This window comes from Narcine bancroftii, chromosome 13 (genome assembly GCF_036971445.1).
Source record: "Narcine bancroftii isolate sNarBan1 chromosome 13, sNarBan1.hap1, whole genome shotgun sequence".
NCBI classification, from domain to species: domain Eukaryota; kingdom Metazoa; phylum Chordata; class Chondrichthyes; order Torpediniformes; family Narcinidae; genus Narcine; species Narcine bancroftii.
In genome coordinates this window covers 16117349-16136353 of record NC_091481.1, presented here as the reverse complement: position 1 = coordinate 16136353, position 19005 = coordinate 16117349, and the positions used below count along the sequence as shown (strand labels likewise).

Here is a 19005-nt window from a genome sequence, read left to right as displayed (position 1 = left end):
CTGAGTTCCTCCAGCATTTGTGTGTGTTTTTAGGAAAATTAAGTTCAACTGTGATCTAATTACATAGAAGAGCGGGTTTAAGGATTGAATTGCCAAATCCTTATGAATGACCATGTTTTCATTAACCAGGCATAATAAGCTATGCTATGTGTTTGCTAGGGGAAGATGCCAAAGTGAAGCCCTGGAATCATCAACGATGTACGTTATCATTGTCTGACTTGCTGCTAGATTGCGATTTGGGGAAGATCTATAAAGCTGAGCTCAACCCTCTATCATTGATGCTGTTCTTGAGAGACAGTAAACTGACTTGCCATCAACTTGCTGCCATGCATTGTGCTGTCTTGCATCTCCAGGATAATTCAGAAGTCGAATCACAGGTACTGGACTAAAAATTGAATAATCACACATGCCTCATTGCTAAATTGATTAGGTGCATGCAAGAACTGAGAGTTCCGAGAGTGTTTGCACAAGTCACTGAACTTCAGAGGATTCACTTTCCTAAGCATTTAGCATAAATATGAGAAATTCTTTTTCTTAATGCTGACAAAATCTCCGAAAGAGACTACCATGAATGGTTAAAAATAGAATAGACTTCTAAGTGCTTGGCTGGAAATTCATTCCCAGGCTTCTGACAGGATTCTTGTTAGCATTTGGTGTGAAACCTCCTCCAACTGAAATTAGCAATACCTTTGCCTCCAGTAAGATTTTCAATCCAACTGCTCTGGGTTTGGGGGGTTATGGGGGAGGGGAAGCAGGTCTTGTCTGCTTGAGAACAGCCAATTTTTATATTTTAAATATTTAAATTAGACATGGAGCAGGCCCTTTTGACCCATGATCCCATGCCACCCAATTACACCCGACTGACCTACAATCCCAGTATGTTCACTAACATATTTTCTCCTGATATTCTCTTTGGCTTGGCTTCACGGACGAAGATTTATGGAGGGGTATGCCAACGTCTGCTGCAGGCTCGTTGGTGACTGACAAGTCCGATGCGGGACAGGCAGGCACGGTTGCAGCGGTTGCTAGGGAAAATTGGTTGGTTGAGGTTGGGTGTTGGGTTTTTCCTCCTTTGTCTTTTGTCAGTGAGGTGGGCTCTGCGGTCTTCTTCAAAGGAGGTTGCTGCCCGCCGAACTGTGAGGCGCCAAGATGCACGGTTGGAGGTGATATCAGTCTACTGGCGGTGGTCAATGTGGCAGGCACCAAGAGATTTCTTTAAGCAGTCCTTGTACCTCTTCTTTGGTGCACCTCTGTCTCGGTGGCCAGTGGAGAGCTCGCCATAGAACACGATCTTGGGAAGGCGATGGTCCTCCATTCTGGAGACGTGAGCTTTTACTAAAGGCCCTAATGTTCTTTGCCAAGCTGCTATACAACATTCTATAGTCTCAATGCTTACTTGTTAAATTGAGCCTTTTTGCACCCTCAATAACATTTCTGAACACAGGGCTGAATTCAAAGAGAATTATCTACATATTACCATTTTGGAAAATGGTAATAAAATCAACCTTGCACATTAGAGTCCTTGGAGGAAGCAACAGGGGCAGTGTAGGAGGAGGTACAGAAGAACTCATGCCAGACCTTATCCAGTCAGAATTTATATTGTTCTGCCCTGCTGGCTAGACTTTAAGAACATTGAGGTTAGATTTCAAGAAGGGGAATTCTAACTGAGTATTGTGACTTTAAATACAAGCTTGTGCATAATGTGTCTACTGTGCTCATAGAGCTCAGACCATGGTCTCATAACTTCCTCAACAGGCTATTACCAAATCTTGTTTCTGCACTAGGAAGGTCACCAACTTCCATTCTTATGGAGAGAAAACTTCATGTGCTTTCGTCCATCTAGGTGCAAGCAAAATGGGTACAGGGATGTGCTAGAATTGCAGGTTTTTCCATAGTTAAAGCATTTAAAGACTGCATTCTGTGAGCATTTTTTTTTCTGACAGCTTCCTGGCATCCTTCTATCAGGATCATCTGGCTGTGGTCTTGGAAAAATTGTGCATCCTTGCACAAAGGAGATGCTTTGCCTTGTTCTTTGATATCATCAAGGATCCTTCTTAAGACTGGGAACAATCTTCATCACTTATCCCAATATTGCAACAACATTGTTGAAGCTGTGGCACTTCTAATGGTTTAAAGAGGGTTGTTCAGATTGAGCACAAATCCCTCTCAGGGTTGGCACTAAGGTTCCAATTGTGAGTTCAGGTGTTGCCAGCAGTTGCTCGATCTTTCAAAAAGATTAGAAGAGCAGCATGTGCTCAAGCTGACAAGGAAATTGTTGTGTTTTCTGTGGGACTTTTAAAACTGGTGTTGGGGAGATGTATAATGTTTTTTTTTTAATAAAAACACTATTAAAATGTAGGAATGGAATTCTAAATTATAACATACTTAGTATAGGAATTTGGATGAATATTACGTAAACCAAAAGTTTGGTGAGAAGGGGTCAAAATTGATTGGCTTTTCATCTTTTTGAAAACAGATTTACGTATGATTCCAGGTATAAGATATTATAGAGCCATGGATGAGCCACTGATGTGAAGCTAGTTACGATATTCTTGGAACAGGGGGTTTAAGAGGCCTTTGATAGAAATGTTTATCATCTTGGAGCATGGATCGGAGCTGGTAGAAAGAAACTGTGTCTAGTAGCTGAAGGGACTCTTAACCAGATTTAAGGTGATTGGGGCATTGCTCTAATTTAAAATAGATATTTCTAAGAAGGCCAACATGGCCTGTTTCCGCTCAGTAAATGGTTATATGGTGTAAATAAGTACATTGTTTAAAAGCCCACTGAATGAAATATGCAACAGAAAATCATTCAGAGTATCCTTTCGGAAAGGTTAATAGATTGTGAATAAAAGTAATTTAAAGATTATGGCATTTTTGGATAACCATTTGTAAAAAAATATATATTATTTATGTAGGAAACCGAGATGGAGGTTGGTCACTTTCAGTTCCGTTCACCATTTTAGATGTAAGGGTTTCTGAGGGAGATTAGCCAGCTTGTGTAAATCATTTAATTCAGTAAAATCCCCATTGTCTGCAATTCCAGCAACTGGCAAAAAAATTGGAGAAAATAGAGGTTAAAAAAAGAAAATGTTAAATTGGCGCCCCCTGGTGGTCAGTTCGCCAATAACACACACAGAATCTCAGGCAACTGGAAAATTCATTTGTTCAGCATCTATCAATCCCCAGAGGTGCCAGATACTGTTTGAAAGTTATTTATTAATGTGAACATAAATCTTAAAAAAAAACATTATCTTGTTTGTAACTTCTGAACTTTTTTTGTGTTGATTAGATTATTCATTGGTTGTGTGGTTTGTCTGCCTCTTCCTGTTCCAATCTCGTTCAGGAATTTGTCCTTGGTAAGTAGGTCCATCCAACAGTATATCATAAAAATTGTGTTCTTTAGGGTGTAGCACCAGATTCTAACTAACATTAGTGATTTTAATGGGATTCTGGATTGAAAGCTCTCTTTGCTCTTTAAAAAAAATGTAATTATATATGAAAACAAAAATACTGAAATATTAAAAAATAAAATTGATAGTTTTGTGATGATTGATTTCTAAAACATTCTCTAATTCTTGTTAAGAGTATCAGGTATTTAATTTATGCTCCTTGTTACAAAATCGTACTTCCTCATTTATTTTAAGTGCAAAATAAAAAGCAAGTGATTAAATATGAGACACACAGTTTGTCATTTCTCTTAGTGCATGCATGTACAAGTAGATGTGTGTATAGTTTCAGAAAGCATTTTACCTTAATTCATAATTTAGAAAAATCTATTTCTCCACAATCAATTTGGCCATTTTGCAGAAATAGTTCTCATATATCTTTTCCATTTATAAATTGTGATGTCAGCAAATGAGCAATGTTTCATCACCCTGGAGAAATAGTTCACTCGAATGCATGTGGATGATATTGGAATAGACACCTCCATAATTGATGAAAAATTTATTCATATACTGTATTCTGGAATTAATTTTGTAGATCAGTAAAATTGCCAACCTCTATATTGTAGCATATTTTACCATTTATTTTCTTAAAGTTTTTTGTAATCTCTGTTCAAAATTAATTTGTTTTAGGTACATTATACAGGAAAGCAATCTCAGAAACAAATGCTATTGCAAAATTGCTGCCTTATACATCTCTATTAAACTGGAAAGAGGTATGGATAATTTTGCTTACAATAATTAAAATTGCTTTTCATAAATTTTCATGTATCTTTCTTCTCTGTTTAAACATAAACTAATTTATCTTTCTAATTAACATTAGGAAATACCTGGAGTGACATGCACAACAGAAGAAATTTTGCAATTTGCTGGAGAAAAGGTGAGACTATTTAACAATTGTACTTTTAAACTGTCACTGACTGTTAATGAAATTTTGCTTACATGCCTTTTTTAATACTTTACCTCTTTTAAAGCTTCTTGTGAGCCAAAGTAAATGCTCAACGCTTGCTTGGCTATCAATAAATTCTGGAAAAAGACCCAATTTCTTCAAGCACTGTGAATAATATACAGTCTACTCAGCACAGATAAACTGATAAGTCATGCAATAGATTCAAGATTTTGTGGACCCAGTTTGAAAACCATGTAGTTAGTAGTGGAGACTCTTGTGACTTCTGGTGAGAGCAGCGCTGAATTGTAATGGATTTTTATGTTTTGTCTGTTAGGCTGATTATTCTCCTCTGTTCCCTTTTACCCATCACATCAAAAGGCATATTTATTTTCAATGGAAAAAAAAACTAATGCTTTTAAAAGAAAATTTAGCACTTTTGTGAGGAAAATATTGGTTTAGTTCAAGTTTGTCATCCAATTGTACCAGTGCGACCTGACAAAGCAGCATTCTCAGGTCCACGGTTCAGAACGGTGCAAAACACGCATACAGACACATACACAGTGCAAACCGTATGTCATGTATGAAATTAAATAAATATTCTTAATACATGGTAGAGTCCTGGAGAGTTGTTTTAGCAGGTTATTCAGCAGTCTCACTGCCCGTGGGAAGAGACTGTTTCTCCGCCTGATGATTCTTTTCCCCGACAGGAGTATCTGGAAGATGCTGTGTGTGAGATGGTAGAGGATTTGCCCAGATTTTGCAAGTCTTCTTTAAAAAATGATCCTGGTAAATCTGATTGATGTGGACAGGAGGTGGGGGGGGGGGAGGGGGGGAAAGGGGAAGGCAACCTCAGTAATCCACTCTGCTGCTTTTATGGTCCTGTGCACTGACCTCTGATCCGATGCTCTACAGCATCCATACCACACTGTGATGCAGCCAGCCAGAATGCTCTCAGTAGAGATCCTTTAGAAAGTTGGCACAATGGAGACCAGTAGCCTTGCCTGCCTCAGCCTTCTAATGAATTGCAGTTGCTATTGCACCTTCCTATCAAGTGAGGAGATGTTGTGCCTCCAGGATAGGTCACCTCTTAAGTGGACTCCAAGGAAGTTGCTGCTCTCCACAACTGAGTTATTAATATGCAGTGGACCACAATCGTCTTTGGTCATCCTGAGGTCCACGATCAACTCCTTCATCTTGTCCATATTGATGCTCTGTTGTTATTCTCACACCATATCATGAGGTTTTCCACCTCTTCTATTTATTTTGACTCATTCTTGTTGCTGATGAGGCTAACTCCTGTCGTATCATTTGCAAATTTGATTACTCTGTTGGAGCTGGATCTGGCATTGCAGTCGTGGGTCAGTAGCGTGAACTCAAGAGGGCTGAGCACACAGTCATGAGGTGGGCCAGTGTTCAGCGTCATGGTGCTCGATGTTCTGCCTCCAACCCAGAAAGACTGTTAGGAATTTAGTTAAGGAGAGGGGTGTTGAGTCCGAGTGAGGACAGCTTCTCCACGAGCCTCTGGGATAGGATTGTATTAAAGGCGTCAATGAACAGCAGCCTAGTGTGTGAGGCGTCGTTCTTCAGGTGGGCCAGGACGGAATGAAGGGACAAGGTTATAGCATTGTCAGTGAAATGGTTCCATCTCTAGGTGAAATTAAATGGACCAGTGTCTCTGGGAGGTGAGCTTTGATGTGTTCCATCACCAGATGCTCAAAGCTCATAGATGATGTACTGCTGCATTCATGTAATGTGCATCTCCTTTTTAAAGATGCTCTTTAATTAAACTTTTGGGTCATCTTCCCTAATAAATCCTTGTGTAACTTTGGATCATACAATAAAAGTCCTAATATCCAAACTGCTTAGAGAATTAGTTATTCCTAATTTTCTGGTTTCTCTGGTAGTACTTTTAAAATACAAAGTCAAGGAGGATAACAGGTGAATTTTGATAGTTTATTAATGAAACATTTTTTCATATAAAATACAAAGTACAAAAAAAAGTTATTACATTTGTGTGCCTTCCACATAGTTGCTTGTTGTTGCTGTGCATTTGTGATGCTTACATAAACATGCATGCACACATCAGCCAAGAGTTTTCGAGGTCTGGATTATTGGGTGGTCTGGATTTTATTTTAACATAGTGCTGCTATGCGTTTCTTTGGGGTGTGTTGAGGGCACACTATGTTAATGCAAAAACCAGTTATTACCATTCTGAAATTGTATATTATATTTGATAGTTTAATTATTCCAATTTATTTCCCCTTTCTAGAAAGAGATGATGAGTAATGCGGAATCCCTGAAGAATTTAGAAAGTTTGCATAATGCTCTACATGCTAATAATTCTTTAATAAGAATTAAAGCAAAACTGTTTTCAGAAATGGTAAGAGAATTGTGGTAATATTCATAGCTTTTAATGTAACCAGGAATCAATTTAAATTGTAGATGATTTCCAGTTTCAATAACTATTAAAATAATGTTTACAAAAAGAATGAAAAAGATGAACTAAAATTCTCATTTATTTATGTTATTAATAGGCAGTGTGACTCTGGCCACAAGTAGCTTTTGTAATGACTGGGTGGCAGCAAAATAAAATTAGTTCTTAAATCAACGCAGCAGATCTTCAACCATGTATTGGAAAAATCAGTTTTGTAAAACTCTGTATCCTTCCAAGTCCTGTTCAACCTGACCAAATATGATCAAAAACTAGTTCTAAGCAATAACTATGAGCATGTATCACCTAGTGCCCTCTCTACATTTTGTATGCTGTGATACCAAATTTCCATAGAATTTGTGTCATCTGTCTTTTGAATAATACACTGCTGGATCTGGTAAACCTGTACCAAAAGTTTATGATCCTTTGGAAAAGAAAAATCCTCTTTTATCTAACCTGGTTCTCTGGCTCGGGTTTGAATGTTCCCAATTTTTAACTTGCACATAATAAGTTTATTGGGTGCTTTAGATATTTCCCAATTCAGAAAATATATTTTCAATAATGGAAATGTCACAGTTGTTTTAACATTTTGTAGCTAATTCTGTCTTTGAGGAAGAAGCTTCGCTCATTTGATTTGTCCCATTTTAGTTGTTTCTGCTGAAATGTTTCAGTAATGTGGGAGGTCTGTGTGATCCTTGAACTTTTGCAAAAGTGGAATATAGAAATTTGGAACCTGTTTTCTACAAACTGAAATTGATGCTAGTTTGATTGACAATTCTGAAGTTATTTTTAAAAAAAACGTAAGTAATAAAGGTTATTGGGAGGCATGGAGGAAAGGTTGATAAGTGGAATTGGGTTTAGATTTCACACTTATTTCAGATATTTCAATAGCACAACAAAGCTCAAGGAACTTCATCAAACCAGATAGACTTCTGCATTGGTGTTTTGTTTGGGCGGGGTGGAAGACAGGGGCAAGGGTTGAGCTGTCAAGTGAGAGGTTTAATAATATAGCTTTTTATTGTGAAAATTCTGGCTGATTTGAAAGAACGTGACATCCCATGACCATCAGAAGAATATGGAAATTTTAATCAGGCTGTTATTGTTGGGAAAATGTTCACTCGTTTATTTAACCCCTTCCTAGCAGTAAGAAAACTAAATCTGGATATCAGTGGTGCTGGTGTCCATTGCACTGCATTCAGTCTTGAGGTCCAGTACTTTATTTATCAATCCGCTGGAAACTTGTTGCCTGCATTTATTTTATTCCTAATTTATTGTAATAATAGTTGTTTAATTTTCATTCTGAAAGTGTTTTTTGAATTATTTCAGAAATTGGATGCAAGGGCGAAGAGAAATGTAGTGGAAAATGCCAAAATGTAAGTGAATTTTTACATTTTTAACAGGTGTTTCCCTGATCAAGTTGATAAAAAGACTGCAGAATCACTGGAAAAATGCCAGTCTTCCCAGGGTTTCTCCTCTTCTATGGATAATATAACAAATAAATGGGAGAACTTCCATGGCAGTTCATTTCTTAAATTATTTTGTCTTTCTGATCATTAATTACTTGCGGATCCTTAAATTCTGGTTTATTTTGTGCAGGATTCTTTCAAAAATGAATACAAGGTCCCCAGGTAAGAAAAGGCAGATAGATGTAACTTGTAGAGAGATGATGTACCAATAATGGACTTGTGTCAGATTTCCACTATAACTTGGGAAAACAGCAGCCGATTAGGAAAATTTAAAACTTTTAATCGCATGTGAAATATTGATTTTACACAATGGATATAAAATCCTTGTAATCTTTCATCAGGTCGTGTAATAATTTCAAAAACCTTGCTTGTGGTTGGTGATGTTTCAAGGGGAATGAACAAAAATGTTTTGCAGTTGTTCTTAAGTATACATGTGACAATATTACCTAATATATACTTATTATTTGGTAACAGGAGAGCACATGATTCCTTTCTCTCAGGAAGAAGACTGCCAGCAGATGGTGCTCATAGGACTGGTAAGGAATCCAGATGGTGGAGCATTCTATATTATGTGATGGAATACTAAAGAAGAATACAATAAAAATGAATCAAATTTCTTCAATAATTATTCAGTTTGGGTTTGTTATAGCACCCATCAGTTTACAAAATGATATCACAGATTTCATGCACAGGGGTGGCCATCCTTTTATTTTTAAAAATTTTAATATCGACATACAGGATGGTAACAGGCTATTTCAGTCCATGAGTCTATGCCGCCCAATTAACCTACATCCCTGGTACGTACTCGTGGGCTGAAATGGCCTGTTATGCTGTATGTCTAAATTAAAAGGTTGGCCACCCCTGCTCTACAGCATCCAATGGAAAATGTCACAAATGTTGAAGAAAGAGATTTCTGAAAAGATAGAAGTACTCGGGATTATGAACCTGTGCTAATAAGGTAATTGAAAATGGTTTCCAACTGCATATGAAAACCATTGCTATTTTCCTTGCCATCCCTGTCGAGAATCAAAGGTTCTCTCCTTATGGGTTACTGATGGTATTGCCAAGTGCTTCAGAGTACACAAAAGCAGGAGCATAAAAGCATCAGAGAAATATCTCTGATGGCTATATCTAGGATCTCTTTCAACTTTAAATGTTCAACCTATATGTATATAATTAATTTGCCACCAACTCTATCACAAAGGTTCATCTGCTGCAATTTCCTTTAAATGAGAAAATCTTTGATTGAAGAGTACTTTACAATATCGAACTTACAATAACAATATATGTCCTACAAACTAGGATAGAATAATGATAATAAAGAACAGTGACTGAAGGATAAAACATGTCCAGTTTACCTGCGATGTTACCTTGTCTAAATACTAACTTTATGAAAACACCTTAGAAAGATATCACCAAAGTTCACATCAAGGGAAAAAAAACCTATGCCAGTTTTCACAATTACTCTTTCATTGTTCAGTGGAAGAATGTCATTTCTCAAAGCATGTTGGAGAATTCCTTTGGGAATGGCTTCTTTCTGAATCAAGAGTTTTGGTCTCCTCGGTTTCAAGATGATCACACCTGTGTTGTGTTGGTGCCAAAGAACTGTGACCTTTGTCAAATGTTCATGTTAGTTTGCCCTAACAGAAATACAGAAAATTTATGTCCGAGGAGGAGGCCATTTGGCACGTCATGCTTGTGTCATTGTGTACTGGGGCAAACAAATTCTAGTTTCTCAAAAATATCACTTACTTCTTAATATGATCAGGGTTTCTGCATCGATCTTCACCACCCCTCATGGAGTTAGTTCCAGAACCCTATATCTCTGACTGAAAAGCAATTTCTCATTTCCTCTCTCATGCCGATTAATTTAAATGCATGCCCCTGGTTTCTGATCACTTTTGCATCCTTCATAATTGCATAAGCCTGAACTGAGCCCCCTTTTGGCCTCTTCAAATGAAAACAACTCCAATGTTTGTTTCCTCACAAGTAAAATTTTCCAGTCTACTTGACTTCTCTGTAAATAACTGCTCCCCGATGATGCAAACACATTTTTCCTCCAATGTGATGACCAAATGTGTCAGTCCCTCCTCAAAAAAAGGTCCCAACACGAAACATTGCTTATTTCTCTCTGTGAATGCTTCGTCTCTCCAGCTTCTTTGTTTGACCAAATATATTTGCAAATATGAATTAAGCTAAGGAATAATTTGTGTTAAGCATAGTTCCAGTGTAACCTACCTGCTGTCATATTCTTTGCCTCGACTAATAACTTTTTCATCAAGCTATGACTGCTTGCTATTTCTGTGGATCAGTGGACATAAAATCCAAGGTCCCTCTGCTTCATCACACCTCTTAAAATCTACACAATTATTGTGACATATTTGCCTTGTTGTACCTCCCAAAATTCATTACCTCACACGTTTCTGGATTAAATTCCTATTTTTGTCCTTGGCCCTGATGCCAGAAGTAATTTGAAAGTAACTATTTGATCTGTGTCCTAACTCTTTACAATCTACTTGTAAGACCTCATCTTTTCATAACACCTTTGCCCAGGCACACTTTTATCGATATAGACTGGAGGACACCATTCCAAAAAGAATACAAGGACCGAGGGAATCTGGGGAACAGTATGCAAGGCAGATCAAGGAGCAGTTTTTAAAATTAAATCAATTCTTTGCTTTTTTTTTAGAATGAGCCGCATAAAACACTTGTTTGGCTGAGAATGCTTCACTTCAGAAAGTATCAAAGAAATTGGGATGTAGAAGGGATTTATGAAATTATTTGATGGATTTTCTTGTGGGGATTCACTGAAGAATTTGGGATGCAAAATGAACAGAGAAGTATTTAAAATCTTGATGGTTGTTGATGTTAGATATTGAGAACCTGCTTGCATTGGCAAAAAGCTCACAAAGACAATGGTGATGGAGTCAGGTACAATAAGATCTTATCAGAAACTATTGGATTAGTACATGGAACAGAGAAAAATGGAGGGTTAATCCAGTCAGAAAATTCTGGTCAACTGGTAGTGTCAGCCAGCACTGTGGCCATGGCCTGGACTATACTGTAGATTTCTGTTCTTGAACCAGGGCCCAAAGATTAATAGTGATTGGGGAAAAAAAAGTGACATGCTGATAAAGAGTTGGATCTGGAATGTACAGCCCAGTGTAGTAAAGTAGTTTCATTTGGACCATTCAAAAAGAAATGGGGTCTGTGCCCAATATGAACAGAATGACATTGCTGGGAGGCGAAGATCACTGTAATGGCTGGATTACTTTACATTGAGTGAGAATTAATTTGAGTCTTGCAAGCTCTAAACATTCTGTGATTCTGTATTTATCGAGTTAAATAACACTGATAATAATGCAGTATTTAGCGTATATACACACACACACACACACACACTAGTGTGTTAGTAGCATCCACAGAGCAAAATGGGCAGCAAGATTCCTGTTCAAAATCCGACCAGGATTGAAAATGGAGAAGAGAGATGGGCAATTTTAATGAGAGGTGGAGGGAATAGTGGCCTAAGTGTGAAGTTGATGGACAGGTGGGGTGGAGTTGGGGAACAGTGATAGGTTGATGCAGAAAAAAAGAAGTGGAAACAGATGGAAAGAAATTGTTGAAACCCTGTTTACCTAGAGAAGTGCAGCGTATTGCCCAATAGGATATGATTACGAACTACACAAATGTAATGGAGAAACTCGCTTGTTTTTTTACTTATTCCTGACAAGGAACCCAGGCCTGAAATGTTGGTTACCCTTTACTTCCTAAGAATGTTGTGTGACCTGCTGAATTTCTCTCTAGCACGTTGAATATTGCATTTGACCCCAGTATGTGCAGATTTTCTTGTTTAACTCCGATATAAAAGTCGAACCTTGAAGTCCATAGAGTTGAATGAACCGTGGAACTGAGAGAAAATGAAGATGACCCATTTACTGAGCAAATATTATGAATGAATTTGTCAGGCTGCAGTCGGACAGAGACTGACATTAACTGAAGCCGTAAATGAGGATACTTTAAATACGACTGTGAAATACAAAGTGTAGAGAGATCAAATAGAGAGATCGAGAAAGTGAGATTGTGTATGGGCACACCTGCTTCTTCACACTACCCTGCTCTTTGACCGTATAGGACGTGACCTAAAGCTCTGGAGATCAGGATGATGCTGCAATCATTATTAATGCATTCACTCTAATAAGACGTGTCGAACCACCCGAGATCAAATAATATATGTAACCTCTGAGTAACTGTGGGGTCGTAACATAAAGTCAATTAGTTTCCTGTGATCCTGATCTCTGGATTATTTAAAAGTGACATTCTTGGAATAGCACTTGGTGATGTTCATTGTTATCTTCCATTAATAAGTACAGTAAAATCTCATTAATCAACTGGAAACGCAAACCACCAACAAAAAAAATTGATGCAATACATAAATATTTTTAAAATAAGAATAAATAAAGTTTTAAATAAAAGTTTTGAAAAAAAGGGTTAAAATTGTAAAAGTAAATGTTCTCTGAAGCATCACACAACCACTTAGGTGCAAACATTCAGCTAGCAGAGCGCTCCAGTCATGCCCTGCCCCACAGCAGCTTCTTGAATAAAGTTTCAATATAGTTGGGTTTGAAAAAAATGGCGGCACCCAGGATGAGGAGCCAGCTGGTGCATCTTGCCACTGGGACGACTCTCCAAAAGTGTCTCCCTATCCCTGTCTTGTAACGAATATCTTTATTAGTATATTAGTAAGGCTTTATCTGTAAACGGAGGAGGGTGGTAAATAATGCCAGCAGCATGGTTAGTGAAGCGGCTTGTGCCACACTGTAACCGAGCCAGTGGGCAGGGTTTGAATTTAAATTTAGCAAGTTACAGGAATTACTTGATTAAAGTGAACTTAACATAATACTGATTTTTTTCAAATTACTTTACATTTTGCACTGCCTTTTGTATTTTAAATGGTGTATTGTTAATGCAGGTCTATTAGTTAGGCATTGTAAGAATGAGTCTCAGCCAACCAGAAAATTTGCATTTCCTGCATCCGTGATCCCCGTAGGTGCCGGATACTGGGGATTCTACTGTATTTCTGCATTTGAATAAATATATTATAGTACTATCACCTTATTTTAACTTTCACAAATGAGCACATTAAATTCATGTGAACATGCCTGTCCCACTGTTCAAAATGTACCGGGGGTTGTAAATTAATTTGGTGTAATTGGGAGGCATGGCTTGTTGAAGACTAGTATTGAATGATTCCAGTTTTGATTGTAAAATGACAAAATATTTAATCCTACTCTTGTTGGAGTTGTGAAATTTTGAAAAGATAATGTATATAATTATGATAAATATCTTTATTCTTATAGATGAGTGAATTGCTGAAAGATTATCTACAGAAATGTGATCATTCTCTCAAAGAGAAGATTATTGACAAGATAGTCAACAACTATGTCGTGAACTTGGTTTGTAATGCTTTATCTTTTAACTTTAGATTAATGTCTAATTAGACCAAAAATAAACTCTCTCGTTGGATTTTGGTAAGCAACAATGAACGAACTTGATGAGTTTAGTGAATTGACCAAGCTAGGATTTTGCTGTATATATTTTTAGAGGTGATATTGGTTGATGTGATTTGCCCTTTGTGTTATTAGTGTGATTGGATAATCCCTTTCTCACCATTCAACAACAGGAAGAATGGTGAGAAAGGGGCTCATGCCAATGAGAGTATCAGAGTGGGCATGCCTTGAAAAGAATTTGCAGTGGAACAGACATGGGGAAATGAGACTGGTGATGTTGCAGGTCTAATGCAGGATTCTGACCAAAAACATCAACCATCCCTTTATTTCCACAGATGCTGCTTGGTCCAGAAATGTATATTTGGTCCAGATCTAGTATTAGCAGTCTCCCAATACAGAAATCTAGAACTTAATATTGTAACTACATTGAAAAAACTTGAAATAAATTATCCTTTCTTTTAGCTTGAATGCATTTGGATAATTGTGGATGCAATATGGAGAAACTATGGCCTCAATGCCCACAGCCTGTGCTTGTAAGTGATAAACATACTGAAGAGAGATGATTTTCATTCACTGCAATGTATGCATAATAATTGCATTGTAACAATTATGGGAAAAAAGTTGGATAGCAAATGTATAGAGTTACAATTTAGTTTTTAAAAAGTGGCATTTTAAAATTGAGATACTATAAAATACTAGTCTGCTTTTCTATGTCAGCCTTACAAGCTTACTCTTGTGACTCCATCTGAATGGAGAAAATTTAATGAGTTTGAGGAATTTAATGGGGCAGAGGAACAAAGATTACTCAGAGCTTATTGGAAGGTCAGCAAGAACAATGGATGGTCTAATATTGTGAAGGGCCGAAGCTGTCGAATAAAATATCAACACTGTTCTCGTTAGTCGTATTGTCCACTAATTTCAGTTTTTAACATTTTGAGAATGAGGGTGTTGGTGCAAACCACAATTGGAGTACTGTGTACAGTTTTTGATCTACTTATTTAAAGAGGGATGTATGATGACAACTGTTTAGAAAAGATTTGTGTGGAATGGCTTCATGGGATTGCTTGAGGTAAGGTTGAACGCCTTCAACACACAGTCATTGTCTTTTGAAAGATGGAGAATGGATATTACTGCAAAATAAGATTTTGGCAGAATAGATAATGAAAAGATGTTCCCCCTTTTGGAGGCATTCTAGAAGTAGGTAACATCATTTTACGATAAAGCACCAGTCTTGTTTTTCACTCATACCCAGAGGAAGGTTCAGGCCCGAAACATTGATAATACGTGGGTGCTGTGAGACTGCCCGAGTTAACATTCTTGTCTGTTTTTCGCTCCTACCTTGAGGAAGGGGTCAAGCCTGAAACGTTGGTAATGCATGTTTGCCTCCTATGGACTCTGTGAGACCTGCTGAGTTCCTCCAGCATTTCTGTGGGTTTTTTTTTTTAAAACTACAATTACAGCATCTGCAGACTTTTGTGTTTCACTACAATAAGGGGTCACCCATTTCAGTTGGGTGGCATGCTGGGGCAGTTAATTACCTGGGTTCAATCCTGCCTGTTACCATAAAGTAGGAATTTCTTCTGAAAGTTATGAATCTTTGAAATTCTCCACCTCGAGTTGTGCAGGTTGAATCAAGACCAAGTTAGACTAGTTTATAGGGAAGCCAATGGTTAGGGTGAATGCCAGTAAAATGGAGCTGAAGCCAAGATTAGAATAGCCAAGAACTTGTCGAATGGTCCAGTGCATGGCCCTTTGTATTAACTTGAAGAAGTTGGTCCTTCCATATTAAAATCGCTTCTGCAAACAAAAAGCCATGGAAATGAAGTTTAATGCACAGACCATTTTTGTGCAAGTGGAATCTCAGACTGGGGGTTAAATCTAGCAAGACTCCAAAGGCCTGATTCTGGATTCGCTGTCCAATAAGTCCATCTGATTTTTCCCTTTTGTCATAAGATGCACAGTGTGCACAACGGAGAAGCAATGTATCATTCACTGTCCATTTGTACTACTGCCAAAGATGAACTTGTCTTCACTGCTCTTTGCCTCTTGTAATGTATATGTCTAACCTCTCCCCCGTAGGTCCAACAGAGAGAAAGTAAATTCTGCAGAATTTGTGGTGTTCCATATGATGACTTGTGTTTTGCAAGCTGTTGAAGGACTTTCTCTGCCTCTTCCACCAGGTAACATTGACAAGTAGAGTTCGCTGCCAGGTTTAGAAAGAGTCTATGATCTACCTCTCAAGGAATCCAGGCCAGAAACTATTGATAAATAAAATGGGGTACACAGAAGTAATTTTAATGATTTTTCAGAATTGTATCCTGCTCTCAATATCCTGCTCAGAAATAACTTTGGAATCAGTTTTAAATGGAAATTGAATGCATTTGATTTGGCATTGTTCTTGATTACAACTCAGGAAGACATGCAAAATGATTTCCCTGCTTCAATTCATTTCAAGAATCCTGGAATAATAAAGCCCCAACAAATCTCCATTTCCTTCTCTTTTGATATTGCCTAAAACCCTACCTCTTGGACCAAGTTTTTAGTCAGCTGTTGTAATAGCTTGTGGTTTGTGGCCATATCATCTTTGTTCTGCTTCTGAAGTTCTGAGAAATATGTTGCTACATTATTGATTCTAAATTACCAATGGCTTTTGACAATTATATTCCCTATCATATTGCCTAATAAGATGAGCATGGAAAGAACTCAGTGGAGAAGAATTGAGCTCAAAGCAATGACTACTACAAAAATCTTAAGAATGTAGATCAGTTTGTCAACTTTTAGTCTTTTTCTTTCCTCATTCTTGCATGACATACAATTTTCATTTGACCTCTACTTTGCTCTTTCAGTGTTCCATTATGAAAACAAACAGAAAATATTGGGTTGGCTGAATGGTGCTTGATCAGGCCTGCTGCCCTCACTCTCTCCCTCCACTTTCCCCCACAGTCACACTTTTTTGTTGCCCAGCTGAACCGATTGACACTGGAGGCTTGGATGCAGCGGCCAGTCATTGGAGTGGCTAGGTGAAGTGACTCGGCCCAAGGCAGTAGTTCCTGAGATCCCACCCTCAGAACAGGGAAAGTGTATATGAACCAGTTTTAAATATTTCTGATCAATGACATGAAGGAACAATTCGGATGTAACAAATTAAATATGTAAGCACTTTAATGTACGAGAAATGAAAAAGATAATCACTGACTTTTAATTTTCAATAAAGGGCACTGGCTTATTTACATGAACACAGTCATGCAAGTCACCCATTGGTGCAGAGTCCTGTGGTAGAGAAATAGGTCAGATATGTGAGCATCTGTCTTCTAACTCAATTCCGACTTCCACGTTGAAATCTACAAATGCAAATGTTGGAAACAAATAATCCCTAAAAGGTGTCGCTATTAGTTCTGAACAATTTTTCTACAAGTTTCTCCGTATAATTTTGTGTGTTCTTTTTGTTGAGATTGTTTGATTTTGCTATCCCCCTTCCTGTTTCACACACTTCAAAAATTTCAAATCCGCTTTTGAACTTGGTAATTTCTGTTCATGTTTGTGGTGAGTGACTCAGTTCTTGAATCTCAAAAGCCTTTTCATCATCTACAATGCATATCACAAATCCGTCGTTTGCTCAAATACTGTCCCACTAGCCCACAGGGTTGGAAAGCCAGTCATTATCACAAACACCTGCTACCAGTGCAGTGTACATACTATCTATGACATGTACTCCTGCCAGCCACTCAATGCTACTTCATCAACTATTTTAAATACTTTGACCTCTTCCACTTGCCACCACTTGCAGACTCTCCTCCCAAGTTACCCACGTCTCATTAAGGAAGTAAACTGTTGACTACAAATCCTGGAACTCTCCACCCAGAAATGTTTGGAGTACCTTCATCAGATAAATTGCAGTGGTTCAGTAGGTAAGCTCACCACTACCACCACCACCACCACCTTTGTGGTAGGCAGTAAACTCTGGCCCATTCCATAAATGAATTAAAAAATATACTTTATCGATATTGTGACCATCCTTCTCTGATTTTTTAAACACATCTCAATCCTCAGCCATGAAATTCAAAATCAAATGTTGCTGCTTTTAATGCCAAGATTAACTTCTCTTATTAACCATGTTTCTGCCACTCTAAGTGGCATCTTCATATCTTGAGAACCAAGAACAAGAATTAGGCATTGTTTGTACATATGGAATAGATACTTAAAAGGGCTTTCTTCAGAAATGTAAAAATCTGTTTAGTAAATGTTGATTTCTTTCCTGTTTGGCTTACTTTAATGCAGAAATGTTCCCTTTCACTACAGGTTACCACACGCTTCACATACTCCTTGGTGCCCGATGCCTTCCTTTGCATACTCTGCTGCATTATATTGATCTTGGAATGTTGCATCCAACTGAACAGTTTGTTACCAAGTTACTTGAAGGTAGGAGGTGTGAGAAGGTTCCCCTGGTGAGGCAGTTTGGAAGTAGAAATAGAATGAGAAATTTCTCATGAAGGTTGTGAATCTTTGGTATTTTCCACTCCAGAGAGTTGTTGAGTCTGAATGATTGAATGTGTTCAAGGCTGGGATAGATAACAGGGTTTTTAAGGGAATTGAGCATTATGAAGCAACTATTGGAGTTGAGGCAAGGATCAGAATAGCTACAATCTTACAGAATGTTGGAGCAGATGAAGAGATCTTATGGTCGATCTATTCTTTTTCCTTCATGAAATCTCAAATAGTTCAAACAGTCCTAATTGTCAGGTGATACGGGCATACCCCACTTTACAATACTAGAGCGTTCCTATGAAACCTTTCGTCAGCTGAAATGACGTAAAGCAAAGACCCTATAGGAGGCTATTTTTGTAAAAGCAAATTTTCATAATTCAAGTACAACTCTGATTAAAAACGGAATCTCCGAAATCCTCAGTTTTCTGAAATATTTTTCGGAGCCAAACTGACCGGGGACCTCGGGCCCCCAGTGGCGGTGGCAATGGTAACCTTGGGGGCCCTGGCGACGGCAGCAGTGGGAATCTCGGGCGCCCGGGCGGCGGAGGCAGCCATGGACCTCGGGTTCCTGGCGGCAGCAGGATCTTCAAGCTCCCGGGCAGGAGCGGGATCCTCAAGCTCCTTGTATGAGTGGGGCCTCGGTGTGGAAGTGTCGATGATCGGCGTGGCCAGTATTCTTTTGGTGAGAAACATTATTTTAATGCTTAATAAGCCTTACCTTGTTGATTGTTGTTTAAATATTGTTACTTGATGTTGCTACTCAGCTGGTTTTTTAAAAATG

At 38.1% G+C, this 19005-nt stretch overlaps 2 protein-coding genes across 16 annotated transcripts in view; one reads left to right on the top strand and one right to left on the bottom strand.

The window, feature by feature from the left end:
• Nucleotides 1-19005, bottom strand: part of ccdc146 (coiled-coil domain containing 146) — a 140064-nt gene that overhangs the window by 26382 nt on the left and 94677 nt on the right. Inside the window, exon 19 of one of the 5 annotated variants that reach the window (XM_069909705.1) lies at nucleotides 8708-8814. The exons of the other annotated variants lie outside the window; for them this stretch is intronic. Coding sequence (XP_069765806.1) covers nucleotides 8800-8814 — 15 coding nt within the window. The 3' untranslated portion in view covers nucleotides 8708-8799. Of the gene's footprint in view, nucleotides 1-8707; nucleotides 8815-19005 lie in introns of those variants that run through there. 5 annotated transcript variants of the gene reach the window in all.
• Nucleotides 1-19005, top strand: part of gsap (gamma-secretase activating protein) — a 100574-nt gene that overhangs the window by 73179 nt on the left and 8390 nt on the right. For all 11 annotated transcript variants that reach the window (XM_069909715.1, XM_069909713.1, XM_069909712.1 and 8 more), the window contains 12 exons: nucleotides 160-377; nucleotides 3293-3359; nucleotides 4080-4162; nucleotides 4270-4326; nucleotides 6605-6715; nucleotides 8093-8139; nucleotides 8363-8394; nucleotides 8707-8768; nucleotides 13590-13685; nucleotides 14202-14272; nucleotides 15819-15919; nucleotides 18039-18158. In XM_069909715.1, the coding sequence (XP_069765816.1) occupies nucleotides 160-377; nucleotides 3293-3359; nucleotides 4080-4162; nucleotides 4270-4326; nucleotides 6605-6715; nucleotides 8093-8139; nucleotides 8363-8394; nucleotides 8707-8768; nucleotides 13590-13685; nucleotides 14202-14272; nucleotides 15819-15919; nucleotides 18039-18158 (1065 nt within the window). The remainder of the gene's footprint in view (nucleotides 1-159; nucleotides 378-3292; nucleotides 3360-4079; nucleotides 4163-4269; nucleotides 4327-6604; nucleotides 6716-8092; nucleotides 8140-8362; nucleotides 8395-8706; nucleotides 8769-13589; nucleotides 13686-14201; nucleotides 14273-15818; nucleotides 15920-18038; nucleotides 18159-19005) is intronic.